At 47.0% G+C, this 20528-nt stretch overlaps 1 protein-coding gene across 1 annotated transcript in view; it reads right to left on the bottom strand.

Annotated features, from left to right (window-relative positions):
- TG (thyroglobulin) overlaps positions 1–20528 on the bottom strand; it is a 275016-nt gene that overhangs the window by 238336 nt on the left and 16152 nt on the right. Inside the window, exons 9-16 of the mRNA XM_055287302.1 lie at positions 16411–17511; positions 15395–15979; positions 9692–9931; positions 5821–5958; positions 5362–5439; positions 4698–4810; positions 3270–3372; positions 2057–2257 (exon numbers count right to left, since the gene is read on the bottom strand). Of these exons, the coding sequence (XP_055143277.1) occupies positions 2057–2257; positions 3270–3372; positions 4698–4810; positions 5362–5439; positions 5821–5958; positions 9692–9931; positions 15395–15979; positions 16411–17511 (2559 nt within the window). The remainder of the gene's footprint in view (positions 1–2056; positions 2258–3269; positions 3373–4697; positions 4811–5361; positions 5440–5820; positions 5959–9691; positions 9932–15394; positions 15980–16410; positions 17512–20528) is intronic.

The raw sequence follows: 20528 nt of genomic DNA, 5'->3' as shown, positions 1-20528 counted from the left end.
ATTCCACTCTCCTGTGTTTAAATGTATGGTGTTTCTTGGTTCCTAATCACATGACCAGGAGCCTGGTCACTTTAAGACTCTCAGGAAACCTGGGCAATGTCCCAGATTACTGTCTATATTAAATCTCTCAGCTTTTCCCAAACTCCCTTGCCCTGCTGTGGAATCGGAAGAGGCCAGTGCTGGCTGTTCCCACCACCACCCATTCCATCTGCACCTGCATGGGGCAGGAGTGGCCTGCCAGGCCCGGCAAGAATTAGGAATCTTCCTAGACTTCCAGCCCAATCCTAAAGGCCGGTGGCGTCAGAAGAGCAAGTGAGCACCTACCCAACCATCAAACCCACGATGAAGCCTTTACAAATGTTAGCTCCCCAGTCTTAAAAACAACTCAGCCAATGAAGAACTGCTCCCTTATGAGGAGAGAAGGCCAAAGCTCTTCCTTTGGACATATTTATCTTTTTTCTTTCTTCATTCAAGAAGGCCACTAACTGACCTTCTAGAGTCTTCCTCCTGTTTTCTTCTAAAGCCCTTACAGCTGTACAGCACAGGGTTTCATCAGCAGGACTCCGGGTTAAATCCTGACTGCTCCACCTGCTAACTGTGTGACTTTGGACATGTTCATGAGCTCTCTGAGCCTCAGTTTTGCCATCTGAAACATGGGGAGATAGGAGAGCTCTATCTATTTACCCGCATTGTTGGAAGGCAAAAATGGGATAAGGGATGTGAAAAGCACCTTTGAACAGGTAATCTGTACACAGGAACTATATCATGGAGTCCTACATGGCCAAGCCACATAGAGTCTTCCTAAGCGCTAAAGGAACTGTGCTCCAGACCTGTTCCTGGAGGAGGCCACACCGGTCTGTGTCGTGGGTCTCAGTGCAGACCACTCCTAGATGACCTGGAAGTTGAATGTTGATTGTGTCTGACTTAAGGTGGACCCTTCACTTCTCTCCCTATTTCAGAAGCACAGGGCAGGCAGTTAAACGCATACATATCCATGGAGCACCTACTGTGTATCCTGCATAGTGATAGCAGCTTAGTGTCAAGATGTGGATGAAGCAGGGCCCCATGCAGAGGGGAGCAAAACAGGACTTGGGGTAAACCGTGTGTGGTAAGAGCCTTGGGCAGAGCACAGGTTCAGGGCAGGAGGGAGTACGGACAAAACTGGAAAGCAGCCCCCGCAAAGAGAGTGGGGGTACTCTTCCCTCCCACCCCTGCTTCTGAGGCTCCTCCAATCTCTTTACAAATATCAACCAGAAGTATCGCTAGACCTAATTAAATTTCCCTGCAGTTCCAAAATGTTGCTTAGAGATTAGAAAATAAAAATAAGGAAAGAATAAGAACATCAAAAGAAAGGCAATTGTGGCAAACTCAGAATCATTTAGCACAGTATTTTGCAACTCTGCCAGACCCACCACTCCAATTTGTAATAAGTATTTTGTAATGTCTCCATTTCCTGCCCTGAGAAGAAATTCACAGATAGTCTAACCCACCTACTCAAATAAATTTAAAAATAACTGTGACTTGAGCAGATTGGAGAAATAAAAGGTTAAAAATCGATAATAATATATTTTAATATTTAACAATATAGTTCAATATTCTATATATTGATGTGATGTATATTTCAATATTTGACATTCACTAAATTTTTAAAACTTGAAATAAAAATAAACAAGTTAACATCTCCACAAATTCCTGAAGTGCCCCAGTGAGGATGGAACCATCACACTGAGACCCTGCAACCACAGTCCTTCTCCCCATCTGAAGACACAGAGAATAGGACCCAAAACTTCCGGGCAGGACAGCCCCCAAGCTTCTCGAGGTGCCAGTTCCGGGGGTTCCCTGCCCAGGCTCTTTCTGACTTCAGTTCCCAGCAGGAGTGTCTTCAGGAAGTAGATGTAAGTTTCCACACGAAGTGACTCAACCACAACTACATCCTTCCTGCACTTCCTGCCTCCCCTCCCGCCCCTGCCTTCCCAGCTTCTCTAGAACTTCACCCAGTCTGGATCAAAGAACAGATATGCAGGCCTCGTCATTCCCCCAGGGAGTCATGACTTACTCTCACAGGCAGGCTGGCTCCCGGCCACGCGCGTCCCAGGCACCTCTTCTCCGCTGTCCATGACACACCAGCAGCTGTCCTGGGCCTGGTCACATTGCACTGGGGAAAAGCCCCCATCCTCTGCCCTGCAGGCTGGGACATAGCCTGCACTGACTCTCCTGGAGAGGACTCCACTCTTGAGCACGTTGCAGAGGCTTGAGCCTGACACAGAGACAAGCCAGATGGGCTGGGGACTCGGTGCCCACTCCCTGCTCAGATGCCCAATCACCCTCCTCACCACCCATGGCCACCCTCAGCCCACCTGCCTGCAGGGCCTTCCGGGGTCTGTGGCTGCCTCCCCACCAGGAGGTTGAATGACAACAAGGCAAACACTAGACCTGGCTCAGCCCTGTACTCTCTCCCCTCCGCTGCCTGCCCTAAAGCAGCTTAGAGTCTTAAAGGAGAGTTAACGAGTACGTGAGCAGGTACAGTTCTGTGAAATAAAGGCAACAATAGTGCAGTGTAGGAGCCTACGGAGGAAGACAGAGGCCAGCAGAAGCTTCCTGGAGGGACAGATGTGTGGTCTGAGCAAGAATTTGTCAGGTGGGGAGGGGATAGATGGACATATTGCAGGTGGCACAGCCAGAACGCGTGAAGGCCCAGGTGGAAGAAAGCGTCTTCCTTTTTCCAAAGTCTGACCAGAATTTATCACAACTGCACCCTGAAGCACAACTGATGGAGAAGACAGAGAAGCCGAAGAAGACACACCAGCGCCAGATGCACAGGGCCCTCGAGCCATTCCAGGGAGCTCGAGCACGGCCCCGAGGATGATGGGAGTATTTATGGTGTTTAGGCAGAAGAGGGACATCTGCACATTGCCCTTTGGGGACATCACCTGGGCTTCACTGCAGAAACCAGATGGCAGGGCCACACATCCGGCCAGCCCTCCAAAGCCCTAGGGCCCCCTTTGATGGGGATCAATGCTGGTTTGCACTTCTCAGACACAAAGCACAGCCTACTCCCTCCCATGTTTGCTTCTCCCAAGAAACTGCAGAGATGGGGGAATATTGCCCCTATTTCATAGATAAGAAAACTGAGGCATAGTGAGGTCAGCAGCTGTGCCCCCACAGCTATGGAAGCAGTAGAGCTGGGACACGAAGCCAGCTCTTTGGACTCCACACTCAGTGCCCCACAGAAGAGGTGAGAAGCCATGCCAGGAGGGGCTGCCACTCACACTGGGCACTGCTGTTTGAGCCGGGCAGCAACTCTTCTCCTGATGCAGGGTCCACACACCAGGTGCCAGCCTCCGATGCCTGCAGCCTGGCATACTCTCCTGTCTGAGACAAAGCCGGGGTCATGTCAGTCAGTGTGGGCAAGATGCTCTAGTGGCCAACCTGCTGTTGGCAGATGTCAAAAGTGTCCCTTTCAAAACAACAGGTGATGGCTTCTCCAGATGGAGAGATGTGGAGGTGGGGAGAGGTACTCTCCTGTTCCCAGCCCTTTATGTGCATCATTTGATTGATGGCTACAACAGCCTCATGAGGCGTGGACCACCATTCTCCCACTTTTGGGTGGGGGAAACTGAAGCTCTCTCAGAGAGGGAAAGTGGGGCAACACCTCACAGCTGGTGAGTGAGAGGCAAGTCAGGTCCAGGCCCAAACCCATCTAGACCCAAAGCCTAGCCATGCTCCTAGACCAGCCTCACTAATTCCAGAAATGATTTTGACAAGTACTAGAGTCCTCCACAGGAACTGGCCTTGCAAACCACACCTCAGAGCGCCTCTAAACTCCACTCTGTAATCCCTTTCCCACCATCGGACATTGTGGCTTCTACCTCTGCTTCTCTCTGTGTAAGCATCAGTGCCCAGGAAGCAGAAGCAGAATTGCCTTCCAACAGTAGGTGCTTTCCGGCCAAGATTAAAAAGCTAAATGACATTGACTAATTTATCTATGAAACTATTCTTAAGTGGGTCCATGTTTACAGTACCAAACAATAATAAGGAAACTTTTGCTTAGCACTGTACAGTTTCATGAGTTTTGACACTGCTGTTTCATCTGCTTCTCATCAAGTCCTTGGAAGCTGAGCAGAGTGGGTGGTAGTGTTCCTACCATCCTATTTTAGAAAAAGGACACTGAGCCCAGAGACTGCCCTCACTTGGCAAGTAAGAGGTTAAGTTCTGGGCATAAATTCGTCCTCTAGGAGTTCTACATCAGTACTTTGCTGAATTATGAATTGTTAAAATCACCCCGGGAGCTAGGGAGGGAAAGAAGCTGGTGTCCTCTGTGTGTGTTGAGAACCTGGGACACAGTAAGCATAGGGCCTTGGCCAAGATGCCTTTAGGAAAAACATGATAGCCTGTTTTGTTTATTTTTCAAAGAGTTCTTATGAAAGATACTTCCTTGGAGTCTCAAAACCATCCTAGCATTAGCTAGGACAAAATGTGGCCTGATCTTATGATTAAACAAAACAAACTGGGACACAGAAAAGGTAAGTAAATGGCCCAAGGTCACAGAACCAGGTTCTAGCAGGCCCAGACAAACACCCAGGCTGAGAACGTCATGTGAGCTTTTAACTAAGCTGAACGTACTGAACAAAAAGAAAAATCATCTTCGACCAGCGGGGACAAGTCCCGGCTCCAATCCTGTGCTTCCAGACCCTTACCTCTAGGCAGGCTGGGACGAACAGATCTTTTGGAGATGGGTTTTCTTGGGATCTAGCCTGTTTCCAGCTGGAAAGCAGCCCACTGGTTCGAGATTTCTCGCAGGTTGTCGGGCCTGTGGGAGAGAGAGGTGCTTGTAAAGCACTGGTCCTGGGAGCCAAGGGAAAGAGGGGATCCCAGGCTGACCCCAGGTTTCAGGGTCATGAGCCTGGGTGAATGCAGGTGCTCTTCACGGAGACGTAGAACCTCTGAGGACAAAGACTCATGTGGCACATGCCAACTTTGAGATGCCAAGTGGACTGTGGATTACACATGGCTGAGCCTCAGGAGAGGGGTTGGGACTGCAGGTTCAGATGTGAGGCAGTTGCTGAAACTACAGGAGTGGCTGAAACTGCCCAGCAGGTGTACAGAGGGGGAGAACCAGGGCTCCTTCAAAAGTCTCAGCTGTTTCCTTCCACCTGCAAAGCTGGGAGCCTTCCAACTAGGAAGTGCCAAGGTCAGTGCAAGCTTGCAGGCCTGGGGACTTGGGAAATGCGTCTGCCTGCACCTGGGGCCTGGCTGAAGGGCTGGGCCATGGAGTCTGCAGCAGTTGGGCAACCACAGCTGACTAGACCAGTGATGGCCACCAAGGGGAGTCGGGAGGAGAACTCTGCAGGCTTCACTTACACTGTGGAATCTGCAGAGAGTGGGCAGTCAGTGAGGCAGGGATGAACCCACCTTTCTCATCTACACACCAGCAGTGCCCTGGAAAAGAGCCAAGGGGAGAACATTCAGGAATTGCACTAGGGACTTACCCTGGAGTGTCTCATAAACAACTTTCCTTCTTCACTCATAGCAGTGCAAGCCTGGTCGCCTTTTGTCCCCAGTCTAGACCCCCAGTTGGATATTGTCCACAATCACTCTGATGCCCCCAGCAACCACCCACTTGTCTTTCAGGCTGGGAGAAGTTTCCTGCTCCTGTTACACAAGTGAGATAACCGGAGGCCCGAGAAGCTAAGGAATTTGTCACCAGCTACTAAAGAGGAGCCTAAGAGTGCAGCTCACTTGCCTCCCAGTGTGGGCTCTGTCCTCTAAAATAAAAAAAGGGTGTCACTTGGCCACCTGAAGTTGCCTATCCCTCCTTACCAGTCCCAGCATGGCACTGCACAGGCTCCCAGCTTCCAAACGCATCACACTGTGGCACGTAGGGGCCCGACCGCAGAAGGGCAGATGCTCCAGCCGAGTCGTCCAGGGAAAAGCGGCGTCTCTGATAGAAGCTTAAGGCTGGAGTCAGGGAGGGAGAAAAACAGAATATGACCACCTGCTCTGTGTGGGCTCTGTCGCTGAGAACAACCACATATGTCCTGGTTCCAACATAAGGAGGCCTTCTTATTTATTTATTTGACAAACATTTCCACCCACAGTATTACAAAGGCTCCTTGCACAGTAGGCAGCCACTCAACAGATTGTCCTTTCAGAATAACGCTTAGGCTGAAGCTTGAAAGAATATTATAGTAGACCTCTATGATAACTTCCATACAGAAATCAGTAGGTCACTGAAGTGCCTTCAGGCACGTGAGATAATAGTAATAATAGATAGGCTCTATACTCATATGTTATGTGTGAGGCACTAGCTAAATACATACCTTAATTAATTTAATACTCACAGCAATCTAGAAGAAATGTCATGTTATCTCATTTAATGGATGAGAAAACTGAGACACAGATGGATTAAGCAACTTAACCAAGGGTTCACAGACAGAAAGGGGAGGGGTTGGCCTTGGAACACAGGAGGGCAATCGTCGTCAGCTGCTGTCATAGGTTTCCCTACCAAACTCCTACAGTTTAGTTTTTAACCCTTTTGAAACTTTGATATCCACAAAAAATCGTATCAGATCTTCACAGCAGCTCCATGAAGCCAGACCTTTTACCCCAGGTGAGGACACAGAGGCTCAATGAGGGAGGTTATATGATGAACCACTGGCCACCCCACTAATGAAACTGCATCTGTCCTCAGCTCTTGCAGTCCCCGACCCACTGGGCTTTGCACATGGCTTTCCCCACCACCAACATAGTACATAGTGTTCCCATTTATTGTGTTAGATTTGTCTCCTCCGCACTAGCATTTAAGCTCTTTGGTGCAGAGATTTGTGTTTATTTTGCATGTAGAGGAGTGTCTGGCTCATAGTAGGCACTCAAGAAATCACCGACTGGGAAAAAAGCATGAATGTATGCATGAGGGAGAGAGGAAGAAGCAAGAGTGGGCAGCGGGTGGGACACACATCAGTTTGGTGTGGGTCTTACCAGGCCCAGTCTGATTTTCCCTGACCACCACCCTCCTCCTAAGTGGCCATGAACTGTCGCCTGAGCTCTTTCTCCACTCCTGCTGGCACTTGGGGCAGGTTGGGATTCCTCACCAGGATCCTGGAGGGAGAACGGGAGTATCTGGGGTAGCACTGTTGGCAGTCACCCGCAGCCCATTGGGACAGTTCTCCCCACTCCCCACCTTTCAGAAACAGGCTTCATGGCTCCAGATGGGAGAGCTTACAGATACAAGGATTCCACCAACTCACAGTCAGAGCCATCTGGGGACACCAGGATTGACCTCTGAAGCAGCCCCATACGGTGGACAGCGTTCTGGAGTCTGCCAGGCCTCTTTCTGAATCCCGGCACTGCGCCTCCTAACTGTGATCATGAGCAAGTTGCCCAACCTCTCTGAGCCTCAGTTTCCTCATCTATGGAATGGGTCTAACACTCACCTAACAAGACAACTGTGATATTTACATCAGAGGAGCTGATAGGCGTTAAGCACCAAGTGCTTGCCAGACACAGCTGTATGCATTTCGTCCTATAGCCTTCGCCACCCTCATTAGGCCTTCAGACATGGCTACCATGTTCTAGTGGCCAAAGGCACTTCGTTCGCTCTGGGCCCTCAATCCCCAGACTCTCAGGGAAAAGACCAGGCCTGGTCCTCTATGGTCCCTTCCTCTTTTCTCTACAAGCTCAGATATGCAAAGCGGAGCATGTGGCTACTTGGAGAGGAACTTCTCAGCTTGACTTCTGAAGAAAATACCAACATGCCATTCAATTATTAATCTCAATAGCACCAGCAACGTTGCCTCCCCTTTCTCGACATTTCCCTCCCTGACCAAAGCGGCCACAACTGAAGGAGCATCAATCCCACTTCTCTCTTTGATTACGTCAAATCCTGTCTTTGTACAAAAATGTAAAACAACACAGTTCTTCCCAAAAGCAGAAGTCTCCGAGTCTCTGAGGAACAGAGAAAAGCAGTGTCTAGGCATAGGGTGAGGGTAGTGGACGGAAGAGAGAGAAAGAAGGGAGGAAGGAAGCAATAAGGATGGTTAACCACCAGCTACTGAGCTCCTTGTAGGTGTCAGGCACTGGGTCATGCACCAGGGATATAGAAAGAATAAGACACAGTGCATGGTCCTCCAAAAGAGATGTCTGGGTTGAGAGAGAAGCAGGAAACAAAGATGGCACACATGAGATTGTCACGTGGTATTAGGAGAACAAAGATCACTGAGCCCCAATCCCACGCTGGCCATAGACACCCTGGAGTGCCTGCTGGAGTGGATGGGAAGGCAGGGAGCTGCCCTCCTGCTGGAGGGATTCTCTTTGACTTGGAGCAGATGTTGTCAGGGGAGGACTGCCTTGCTGTTTGGTGACTCAAGCCCAGAAAGCTAGACAGGGAATCAGCTGAGACCATTTGACAGGGATGGGGATCCTGAGTAAGATTCAAAGACAGATGAATCATTTGTCCTTGTCAAGTTGATGTGCGGTCAGTAAGAAATCTTGGAAGGGACCTGTTCTCCTGCTAGAGCAGCTGTGTGGTCACAGAGGAAGAACAAGGGCTCTAGGATGAGGCAGAGCTAGGCACCGACCTCAGCAATACCTGGAATCTGCCTGGCAGGGAACAGGAGAGATGAACTGGAGGACCAGGTCTCTGGGCTTCCCATCCAGGCCCACTGGTTATCACTTGTGTGAATTCGGGCAAGTGACTTAACCTCAGACTCCGTTTCCCCATTTGCAAAGAATTGTGGATGGTGATTATACCATCATTTTCCTGGAGCTGTCAGAGGATTAAATGTGAAGATCTGATCATCTACTTAGCACAGTAAGCACCTGCTCAAAGGTGAGGTTAGAATATTGTTTGGCTGGCCGAGGGCTGTGACTCATGCCTGTAATCCCGGCACTTTGGAAGGCTGAGGCAGACAGATCACTTGAAGTCAGGGGTTTGAGACCAGCCTGGCCAACATGGTGAAACCCTGTCTCTACTAAAAATGTGCAAATATTAGCTGTGTGTGGTGGCACACACCTGTAGTCCCAGCTACTCAGGTGGTTGAGGTGGGAGGATTGCTTGAGCCCAGGAGTTCGAGGCTGTGGTGAGCTATGATTGTGCCACTGCACCCCAGCCTGGGTAACAGAGCAAGACTCCGTCTCAAAAAAAAAAAAAAAAAAATAGCATATTGTTCAGCTGTTATTATAGACCAGAGGACTGCAGGCTCCCTGAGGTTATTATGCCTCTGTCGCATGCAGGTAGTAATTCTTGCTTTTTGGAGTTACTCTCAGGATCAGATGAGATCAATGTGTCATAGTTCCTTAATATCGAGGCTTCCTCTCCCCTCCCGCTGTGTGGCGTTCCTGAATCTCTGGAAATGGAGGGAAGCTTTGGAGCAGGCCATGAGGGGTGTTTGAGCATTCACGGGCTTGGGTCCCTCACATTTTAACAAGAATATTGGCTTTGTGGGAGCGGCAGGTGCCATCTGAAACCTGCCCTAGGGTAGATTTGCTGGAGAATTAAGGAGCATTTTAGAGATGCGTGCAGCATTCCAGCTTTGACTGGTGCCCCCAAACCACTTTGCCTTTTCCTTCCCAAGAACCCATCAGTTTGGGGAAGCCAAACCACAAAGTCCTAAGGATGACTGAGGAGAGACGAATTTAAGCTCCTGCTTTTCCAAAGGGACGCAGTAAGAAAGCTGAAGGGCACCACACTCACTAGACTGAGCCGCCAGGCGAATGGCGTAATCACTCCCGCGCAGAAACTGCTGCGCAAAAGCCTCCCGGGGCGGGAAGAGCCGAGGAAGGCCGAGGTCCTCATTCCTCAGCCGGATTCCCTTGGCCACCAGGAAACTCTCCCCCAGAGGGAACCGAGAACTGTTGGAAGCTGAAACAATCTCTTCCGTTTCCCTAATGAACTGCAGTACACGGAGCTTTGCTTCCTCACAGGAGCCAGGACCTAGGGGAATAAAAATAACACGGATGGACTCACTCACCACGTGGACCTCCCTCTGACTCCCATGAAGCATGTGTGCCCTCACACACACACACATACACACCACACACAACACACACAACACACCACACACATACACACCACCCCCCACACCACACACATACACACCACCCCCTCACACACACACATACACACCACACACACACAACACACACACAACACACCACACACATACACACCACCCCCCCACACCACACACATACACACCACCCCCTCACACACACACATACACACCACACACACAACACAACACACACTCACATACACACCACACACACAACACACACAACACACCACACACATACACACCACCCCCCCACACCACACACATACACACCACCCCCTCACACACACATATACACACCACACACACACAACACACACACGCAAACACACCACACACACAACACACACAACACACCACACACATACACACCACCCCCCCACACCACACACATACACACCACCCCCTCACACACACATACACACCACACACACACCACACACACAACACACACACACAACACACCACACACATACACACCACCCCCCACACCACACACATACACACCACCCCCTCACACACACACATACACATCACACACATACACACCACCCCCCACACTACACACATACACACCACACACACACCACACACACATATACACACCATACACACAGTATGCACATACAGATCACATACACCACACGTACACATACACACACACCACCCCCGCACACACCACACACATACACACCACACACATACACACACCACATATACACACCACACACTCACATACACACCACACACACACCACACTCACCACACACATACACACCACCCACACACCACACATACCACACACACACCACACATACACAAATACACACCACACACACCCTCCACACATACACCACACACATACATGAACACCACACACATACACACACCACCCACACACACATACACACCACACACATACACACCACACACAGTACACACACACCACACACACATGCACACACGCATCACACACAGTACACACACACCACACACATGCACACACACACCACACACACATACACCATACCACACACATACAGACACACCACACTCATACACATACCACACATACAGACACACCACACACCTATGCACATACCACACACATAAACGCACACACCATACACCCATATAGAAATACACACACCCCATAAACACACACTACACACACATACATAAACACCCACCACACCACACACATACACACACTACACAATACACACCCACACGTGAGCACATTTTTGCCTCAGCTGTTTCCTTCGCAGCAGCTCTTTCCACAACCTGGAATGTTCCTTGTTTTGCCTCCACCCTCTCTTTCAGTCACCATTTGTGGGGGGCCCACTGCATAAGATGAGTAGTAGCTCATACTTGCTCCACGCTGGGCATCATCCTGAGCACATCTACACAGACAATCTAACTGATGCAACAGCCCAATAAAATATTCTTATTCTCATGCTACAGATGAGAAACTGAGGCATGGAGAAGTCATATAATTTAAACGAGTTCCCAGCTAGCAAGTAGCTGATTCAGAATTTCAATCTAGACAGTCTCACTCTGGGAATAGTGATCTTGACTGGCTGTCTCTAATGAAGGATAGACTGATGATGGATGGATGGATGCATGGATAGATGGTTGGATGGATGGATGCATGGATAGATGGTTGGATGGATGGATGCATGGATAGATGGTTGGATGGATGGATATCAAAAGTTGAAGGGAGGCACTGTAGGTTCGCAGAGAGTTATTCCTGTGAAGAGGAAAGACTGTGGCACTCAAAGACTTTTGTGTTCAATTTTTGGGTCATTTATTAGTTGTGCAACCATGGATGATGCACTTAACTTCTCTGAGCTTCAGCCTCCTGATCTGTGCAATGGGAAAAATTGGGGCATCTAGTCCATGGGGTTTTGTAATGAGCCTTTTAAGTGTTGCAGTTGAAGTGCTTGGCACAGCATCTGGCACATGCTGTCCTTGGCAGTGTCACTTAGCAAAATCCACCCTCGCCAAATTTACTTCAAACATCACATTGTGAATTCAACAGTGCGGGTGTCATTGGATTCTTTTGAGAGCATGGGATCAACAGAAAACTTTGACTTCCGGAATTTGAAGTTATTGTTTTCTTGTTCAAAAGGATATTATCAAATAATTTATTCTACTAATCCCAGGGATTTTGAATCTCCGAAGCAAAAACTCACATTTAAAAACCTCGGCTTGCTCTACGTTTCTTCCAAGATAAAGTAAAAATCTACAACTGGGCACATAAGATCTTTTAAAATCTGTCCCCAGCTGGATGCAGTGGTTCATGCCTGTAATCCTGGCACTTTGGGAGGCCAAGGCAGACAGATCACTTGAGCCCAGGAGTTCAAGACCAGCCTGGACGACATGGTAAAACCCCGTCTCTACAAGAAATGCAAAAATTAGCTGGGCGTGATGGTGCATGCTTGTAGTCCCAGCTACTTGAGAGGCTGAGGTGGGAGGATCGCTTGAGCCTGCGAGGTTGAGGCTGCAATGAACTGAGATCATGCCACTGCACTCCAACATAGGCAAGAGAGCAAGACTGTCTCAAAAACATTATAATCTGTTCCCAATTTACTATCCACCTCTTCTTCTTTCGTTCCCTCCTGCATCCCCTCCCCTCCTACGTCTATAACCTTTTCTCCACCTGACTCACAGCTTCATTGACTCAGTGCATGCTATTTCCTCTGTCCCAAAGGGCCTGCCACATCTGTGACTGGACGAACCCCTCTTAAGATTCATCCCAGTAGTTGGGATCAAGCTAATCTTTACCCCAATCTTCAATGAGTTAGTAGCCCCTTTCTCTGAGCACCCTCCACCGCATTTTCCATGTACATACCTCTGTTCCACCATTGTCATTTATTACTTTCCTGATAACATCCTTGGTTTCCCCACTGGTCTCTGAGTTTCTCAGAGCAGACACCATCCTTCACCTGTCTTCCCATCATACAGTACAGTGCCCACAGTAGGCAGTTCATAAACGCATATTAAATGAAGAAAGCAAAATTTCAAACAGGCCAGAGATAGCAATGCAGACTCAGACTCCTAGAGGCCTGAGCCATCACCCGTGTGAGTGATGCATGTAGGAAGTTATTGGTACCTTCATTACTCACTATCAATTGTATTAATCCAGCCATCACTTGTTAAGTACTTCCTGTGTGCCAAGTCTAGCACTTTACGTCTATTACTTTTTGTAATTCTCCCAACAAGCCTTTGAGGCAGTTATGTGTTGTAACTCAGATTTTACAGATGACACTAAGACTCAAAAGAGTTAGCCTCTCTTAGGTCACAGAGCAGTAGATGGTAGAACCATGGTACAAGACAGCTACTGTTCTGTCCTCCAGGCCAGTCCTCCTCAAGCTTTTGGCTGCATTGAATTCCCCTGGGAATACTGTAGAAATGCAAGTTTTGATTCAATAGGTGGGGCCTGAGATCCTGAATCTTTAACGAGTTCCCAAGGTGAATGCCAATGCCACTGGACCACACTTTGACTATCAAACCCTTTCAATTGCATACCCTTATAAACAAAAGATTTTGAATATGCACCCCCCAAAAAATGGGTGTTTCTTTATAAGGCATATACATACTACTAAAATAATACACTACATGCAGATTTTTAGCTGTTTCAGCTGTTAAACATTTAATTGCAAAAATGAATATATTAACAGAAATGTGAAAGGAAGATAGAAAATACTGAATAGAGATGGAAGTTCAAACATTTTCTCCCTAATGGATGGTCTTGCATCCAGTCTCTTGTTACTCAATTTAAAAAAGCAGATTACTCTAAGCCTAGTTCTAATACTCTATCCAGCATTCCGACTAAGGTAAGACTAGTCACTAAAGTAATCCCAGCACTTTGGGAGGCTGAGGCAGGTGGATCACCTGAGGTCAGGAGTTCAAGACTAGCCTGGCCAACATGGTGAAACCCCGTCTCTACTAAAAATACAAAAAAAATAGCTGGGCTTGGTGGCAGGCACCTGTAATCTCAGTTACTTAGGAGGCTGAGGCAGGAGAATTGCTTGAACCTGGGAGGCGGAGGTTGCAGTGAGCCGAGATCACGCCATTGCACTCCAGCCTGGGCAATAAGAGCAAAACTCAGTCTCAAAATAAAATAAAATACAGTTACTAGGTACTTTTGGTATCAACAACTCATGCTCCTAAAATTGCATACAAATAGGACCAAATTTAGTCTTAAATAATTTAAAATTATAGGAATGTCCGCAATGTAAGAGACCTGACCACTGGTATGGAGAATGATTCTACAAAAACCACAAAAATAAATAAGACTTCTTATCTAACAGTCAGGCCAAGATCAATGTGTTAACCTTGAGGGTTCTATTGCTAGAATTTGACATTTGAATGGAGAATCCTTGCATTGTCATCTCTGGGCTGTTCAAAATGCCAAGGGTATTACTGTTCTCATTACATGGTACTTTCACCTGACATTTAAAAAACCCAGTTGCTGCTAAAGCCTAAAATTTGGCTAATATCAAACTAGTCTAATGGATTTTCACATTGCTCAGAAAGGTCCAGACAATGTTAAACTTGCAAAGAATGAATTGAGAGATTTCACTGAACAGCTGTCATATCACCTGTAATATTAGCAATGGCTGGTTAGATTTGGATTTGGCGATAACAGTGTTGAACATGTCTGGTTGTTCTTTCAAACTGCTGGCACAGCTAAGGGGGATAAGACATTTTAACTGAAACTCAGTGTCAGCTTCATTCTATTTATGGCTCATGTATCTTAACTTTCCCATAAGTCTACCTGTCACAAAGCTGAATGTATAGACCTCAATTAGCAGCTCCCCAACCAGTCCCTTAGTTAAATCCTTCCAAATCAATTAAAGCCATTTCAGGTGGCACTCTCCTGAGGTCTGCGCACTTAGCAGCATTCTGTGCAAGTAGCAGATTCACTGTAATACTCATTGGTCAATTAAAAGGTGCACCTAAAATAGGAGCGATTACTAAACATTAACCATAGGAGGACAAGGGCCAGGTCACCTCCACTTTTATAGCCTTCATCAGCTCTAAGATAAAGATGCTTTGCACACAGAAGACATCCAGTAAAAATCTAAGACACTAATTGAAGTAATCAATTATATGAAAGTTTTAAAATACACTGTATCAATCTTGCCAACACCTGACTGTGTTGATACAGGGAAGTCCCTTCCCCTCTGTGAGCCTTCATTTTCTCAGCCATCTCTAAACTCCATTCCAGCTTTGACACTCAATACCCTCCCACTAGACATCCTTTTTTATATGTTAAACACACACACACACACACACACACACACACATTTAGCTCTTCATATGCGTTAGCTCACATGTTGGGAGCTTGCTTTGCTCAGCCCGCGTTCCTTCCAGCTCTTGGCCAGCCTCATCCACACACCAGCAGTTCCGAAGGTCGAAATGTGCCAAAGGAGTGCTGAAGTCTGAGTAGGACCCCGGGTATCGGCTGAGTTGGCCATTTAGGATCTGCCAGAAGAGGTAGGGCTCCAGGAGGACATTCTCCCTGGGCTGGGGCCGCTTCCCTTCCAGTGCTGCTAGTGGGACATCTTGCAGAGAAGGGTATTGTGACAGCACCGGGAAGACACCTTGCTGGCCAGCCTCATACAGACTTTGAATAAAGAGACTGAAGTTTCCAGAAGCTGCTTCTCTGTAGCTCATGATCTTTACTAGCAGCTTGGCAGGCGTCAGCTGCTGGCCCTTGTTCTGAGCCTCCCATCGTTGGTACCACTCAAGGACCTGCTCGGGGGGCCCATCGCATTGCACTTGTCTCCACTGCCCATCGGTGCTGCACTGTGGGATGTAGGTGTCGGAAAGGGTGGGTAGCCTGCTGGAGTTAGAGAGCAGGGCCTGCACCGTCCCGAGGAAAGCTTGCTCAGCCTGTAATTGACAGGGTGTGGGGCCTGGGGAGGAACAATGAGCAGGTGTTTCAGTTTAAGAAATTTAACAAACTCGAAAGACCAAGATAAAACCACTTAACTGTCCAAACTCCATCTAAAACCTTATATAGCCATAGAAATACCATGAAGCTTAAATTTGTAGATAATACCTAGATAGGCATTGCCCCCTGACTAAATCAGCACCATTGACATCAGTTGGTGATCAGCACTGCAGAAATGTGGTGGTTCTTTAAGGCCAAACAAATCTATTTACTCCTAGGTCTGATTAACATTATCTAGGCGTTCCAGGATAATTTTTAATATAAGCAGTCAATTTTGTCCTTAACTGAAGTGTAAGCATTGGCCAGGAGTGGATTTCTATTACTGTACTGCATTGGGTCAGGGCATAAAGAGAGACTCAGAGAACCTACAGATTGAACACCCAACAGACTTACATTTCTTGGGCTTCCCTATTGCACTTCGAGTTCCAGGAATGGCCTGACCCTCAGCATCAACACAGTAGCACTCTGAGTTAAAGCACTGGACAGGCAGGAAGTGTCCCTCACTAGTACAAGCAGGGACAAACAAGCTGGAGCCAGCAGGCTGGCTGCCCATGAGGCTTTGCATGCGAGCCCTTTGCTTTTCACAGTCTGTGGGGCACCTCGGCTGTCCACCTCTGACTCTTGAGCCTGGAAGCTCTCTGCCCCAGGAATCCACACACCAGCACTCTCCCGCAAAGCATTGGACATTCTCATAGCTTCCTTCTGTCATGCATGATGGGACAAATAGCCTTTCAGGTGTTTGCTCACAGGTCTGGGAGCTGAGCACCATTTCCATCACGTCACCTAAATCTCTGGCCACATCTTCTGGCACAGAGACAGCATGTTGCAAGAAGAGAAGGAATTCTGGAAGCTCCAGGAGAGAAGCAAGGAATTTGAGGGCATTTTGGTTCTCTTGTAGGTTAATTTCAAAGCCAAAGCTGCCCACAGTTGGCTTATTCACAGTACCATCCTTCTTAGCAGCTTCAGGGGTTCCTGTAGAAGAATTTGAACCTAATCCCGCAGAGAGTGGCTTGGCCAAATCTTCTTGTCTCCCTCCATTCAAGAAGCTTGCAAGACCAAGTTGCTGGAAAAATTGACTGAAGTTAAATGTGCCTCTTGTGCCAAGGGCTCCAGACAAGTTAAACTGGCCAACATTCACCAAAAATTTCCCTCCAAAAAGGTTTTGCTGGAGTCTCTTTGGGTTGGTGGTAAATTGAAGGGCAAGACGAGCCAGCCCTCGGGAGGGAAAAATTGCTCGGATGGCTTCTTTGAGAAGACTTTCTGAGACAGAAAACCGTTGGCTCTGTCCCTCCACCATTGGGCGGAGAAGCCCAGAGTCTACAAAGAGCTCCTTGATTGTGGGTGGGCAGGATGTGGCAGATCTGGCTACTCTTGGAGAGGCCCATCTTTTCTCTGGGGAAGAGAACAGGTCGTGCTGGCTGAAGTAGCCTGAGGTCCCAAAGTAGAGTCTGGACAAGGCCTGCTGCCTTTTGGAGGCACAAGATTGGCCTTCAGCTGCATGAGACAAAGTAAAATGGGAGAAAAGGTTTTAATGTCACGAGCAATCTTGAGACAGCTCCTCAGATCTTTCAGGTAGTAAGAAGCCAGAACATTCAATCAAGGATACCTACGTTTGAAACCACTTTCTTCTCTGTGTCATTTGTTTTTTCCTTTCCCCTGAGCTGCCTTTGTGGGGCCATTCTGGAGGAGTGACTTTTCCAGTTGGCATGACCACTGCCCTAGCTCTCACTAGAGGTTGATCCCTTCTAAGGTAAGTCTTGTAAATACTGGCTCACTTTCTGAAAATCTGACCTCACTTGCCAATGGTACTCAGGTGAATAGTGTCCCTCCTACACACAGACATGATGTTCATGTCTACAGGGAACCTCAGAATGTGATTTAGAAATAGGGTCTTTGCAGATGTCACCAAGTTAAGATGATGTCATACTGGATTAGGGTGGGCTCTAAATCCAATGACTGATGTCCTTATAAGAAGGTCATGTAAAGACACAAAGATGCACACAGTGAAGAAGGCTGTGTGAAGACAGAGGCACAGATTGGAGGGAGGCAGCCACAAGCCAAAGACACCAGGGATTGCCAGCAACCACCAGAAACCAGGAAGGGGCAAGGAAGAATTCTGCCATAGAAACTTCAGGGAGAGCATGGCCCTGCCCACATCTTGATTTCAGATTTCTGGCCTCCAGAACTAGGAGGGAATACATTTCTGTTGTTTTAAACCACCTGGTTTGTGGTGACTTGTTGTGGCAGCTCTAGGAGACTAGCACACCAACACATTCCTATGTGTATTTAATGAAATGTTGTCTTCCAGCATTCTCTCATTGGAATTCTCAATAGACTTTAATGCTTCACTATGTGCTTTTAGTGTGGCTAATTCCTCCTTGGGAATAGTCTTTTCTAGGCTAGCTATGGTCTCCTTGAGGGCAAGAACCATATCTGAAATGCTGTTAGTGGTTCCTATAATAAGAAATATTTTCTTATATTGTAATATATATTATAATATAGGAAATATAATACTTCCTATAATATAAAACAATAATGCCTACCCAGTGTACACACTTAGAACATTCTTCTGCGCTTCTTGACCTTTCCTAGAAATTACTAATTTAACAATGATCAGCTCAGCCAACTCTTTGCATGGTCAAGTCATTCTATCTGAACATCCTAGGCTGAGTGTAGCCACATTAAGAGATAAAAAAAAATGTAAAATTCAAACACCAAAGGGCTGTCTCAGTTACATAGGTGGATGTAAGTAAGCTCCATTTTTCTCCATAAAATCATAACTCTTACCTTTTAACCACCAAGCCCCCCTCCAACTTTTAAAATTTTTTTTCCTCTTGATTCACACAAATGCCAAAAAGAAAGTCAGCCAATTTCCTTCTGTAACCAGGCAACAGGGAAAGAACTGGAAAATGTGGTGGGAGGGGAGAGATTAGCAGCATCAGAACACGTAACATCCCTCAACGAGGACATGGCCTCTTTTAATGGATATTACAGGAAAGTATGGCAGAAATAAAGTTTACTGCTTTGCTTAGTCTTCTTCCAAATTAAGAGCTTACCCTTCCCTTTCCATCCATTTGTTATGTAGTGTTACCAAAGCAAGGAAATTCAATTACTGTTTCCATGTGGCATTTCTTTACACAGAAATAAGACCTGATATACCAGACAGAAAGAGTGAAAATATATGATCTATCTATGCACTTGATAGAGCCATTTATGGTCTTTAATTTGGAAAGCCATAGTTCTTCATTTCCACCTGGAAGTTGGATGGCATAACATTCTCTAGGTTTTAGTATAAATGAAATGTGGTTGTAAATACCTTCAAGAAAGTGTCTCCAAATTTTCTTTTTCGACATTCTCACACTTAGCAGATAGAATATAACCACACACCATGAAGAATATTCAAAAGGTTAAGTTGGACAAATGGAATGATTTAGCAAGAATTATTCAATGAATGTTAATATATATATTGAAGCTATAAAAAACCCTGCATTGGTGTATCACTATTCCAAATCTTTTAAAATCTACCCAGCTTCCCCAAGTTGGAAGCCTAGGAATGCTCCTGGTTCTTCCCTTCCTCATCATAACATCCTTCAAAATTTCACCAGGAGGAGAAAATGGGGTCTGGCTGGAATGCCTAATAAGAGTTCTCACTGTCTCCCACTGTTTCTGCTTTAATGTTGGCCCCATACTGGGTTGAATGTGTCCCTCAAAATTCATGCTCTTCCCAGAACCACAGAATGTGACCTTATTTGGCAGGAAGGTCATTGTAGGTGGGACTAGTTAAGATGATGTCTGACTGGATCAAGTGGAGCCTTAACCCAACATGACTGGTCTCCTTGTAAGAAGAGGAGAAGACTCACAGACAGACACAGAGGGAAGATGGCCATGTGGCAATGGAGGCAAAGACTACAGTAATGCTGCCCTAAACCAAAGAACGCACAGATTGCTGGCAGCCACTACAAGCTAGGAAGAGGAAAGAAAGGATCCTCCCCTAGAGCTTTCAGAGGGAGCACGGCCCTGCTGACACCCTGATTTTGGACTTCCAACCTCCAGAATAGAGACAATACATTTCAGTTGCTCTCAGATGCCCACTTTGTGGTGATTTATTACCATAGCCCTAGAAAATTAATACAGACCCCATCATCTCTGGAACATGGCAATGACCTTTTAATTAGCCCCTTTGCCTCGGGACTACTGCTCCTTTGAGTCTCTCCTCCAGAATTTCTTTGCCTTACATGCAAAACCCACGATGATACTGTCCAACTTAAAACCTTTCACTGTCTTAACCTGACCTCCAGGATGAAGCCCCCAAGCCTTTGTTAGGATAACAAATACCTCATTGTCTTACCCCTGCCTTTCTCCAGAGCCCGGAGCACCACCCTATTCATACTTCAGCAATTTTTTTCTCTATCCTTCTTGCAGATCAGATGATCATTAGCATATCGATGCCTATTATTCTGTCCATCTAATTTTGTTTCTCCTGCTCTCTCTATATAGAACACCTTTCCTTA

Source organism: Symphalangus syndactylus, chromosome 7 (assembly GCF_028878055.3).
Source record: "Symphalangus syndactylus isolate Jambi chromosome 7, NHGRI_mSymSyn1-v2.1_pri, whole genome shotgun sequence".
Lineage (NCBI taxonomy): Eukaryota > Metazoa > Chordata > Mammalia > Primates > Hylobatidae > Symphalangus > Symphalangus syndactylus.
This window is presented reverse-complemented; position numbering and strand designations above follow the sequence as displayed.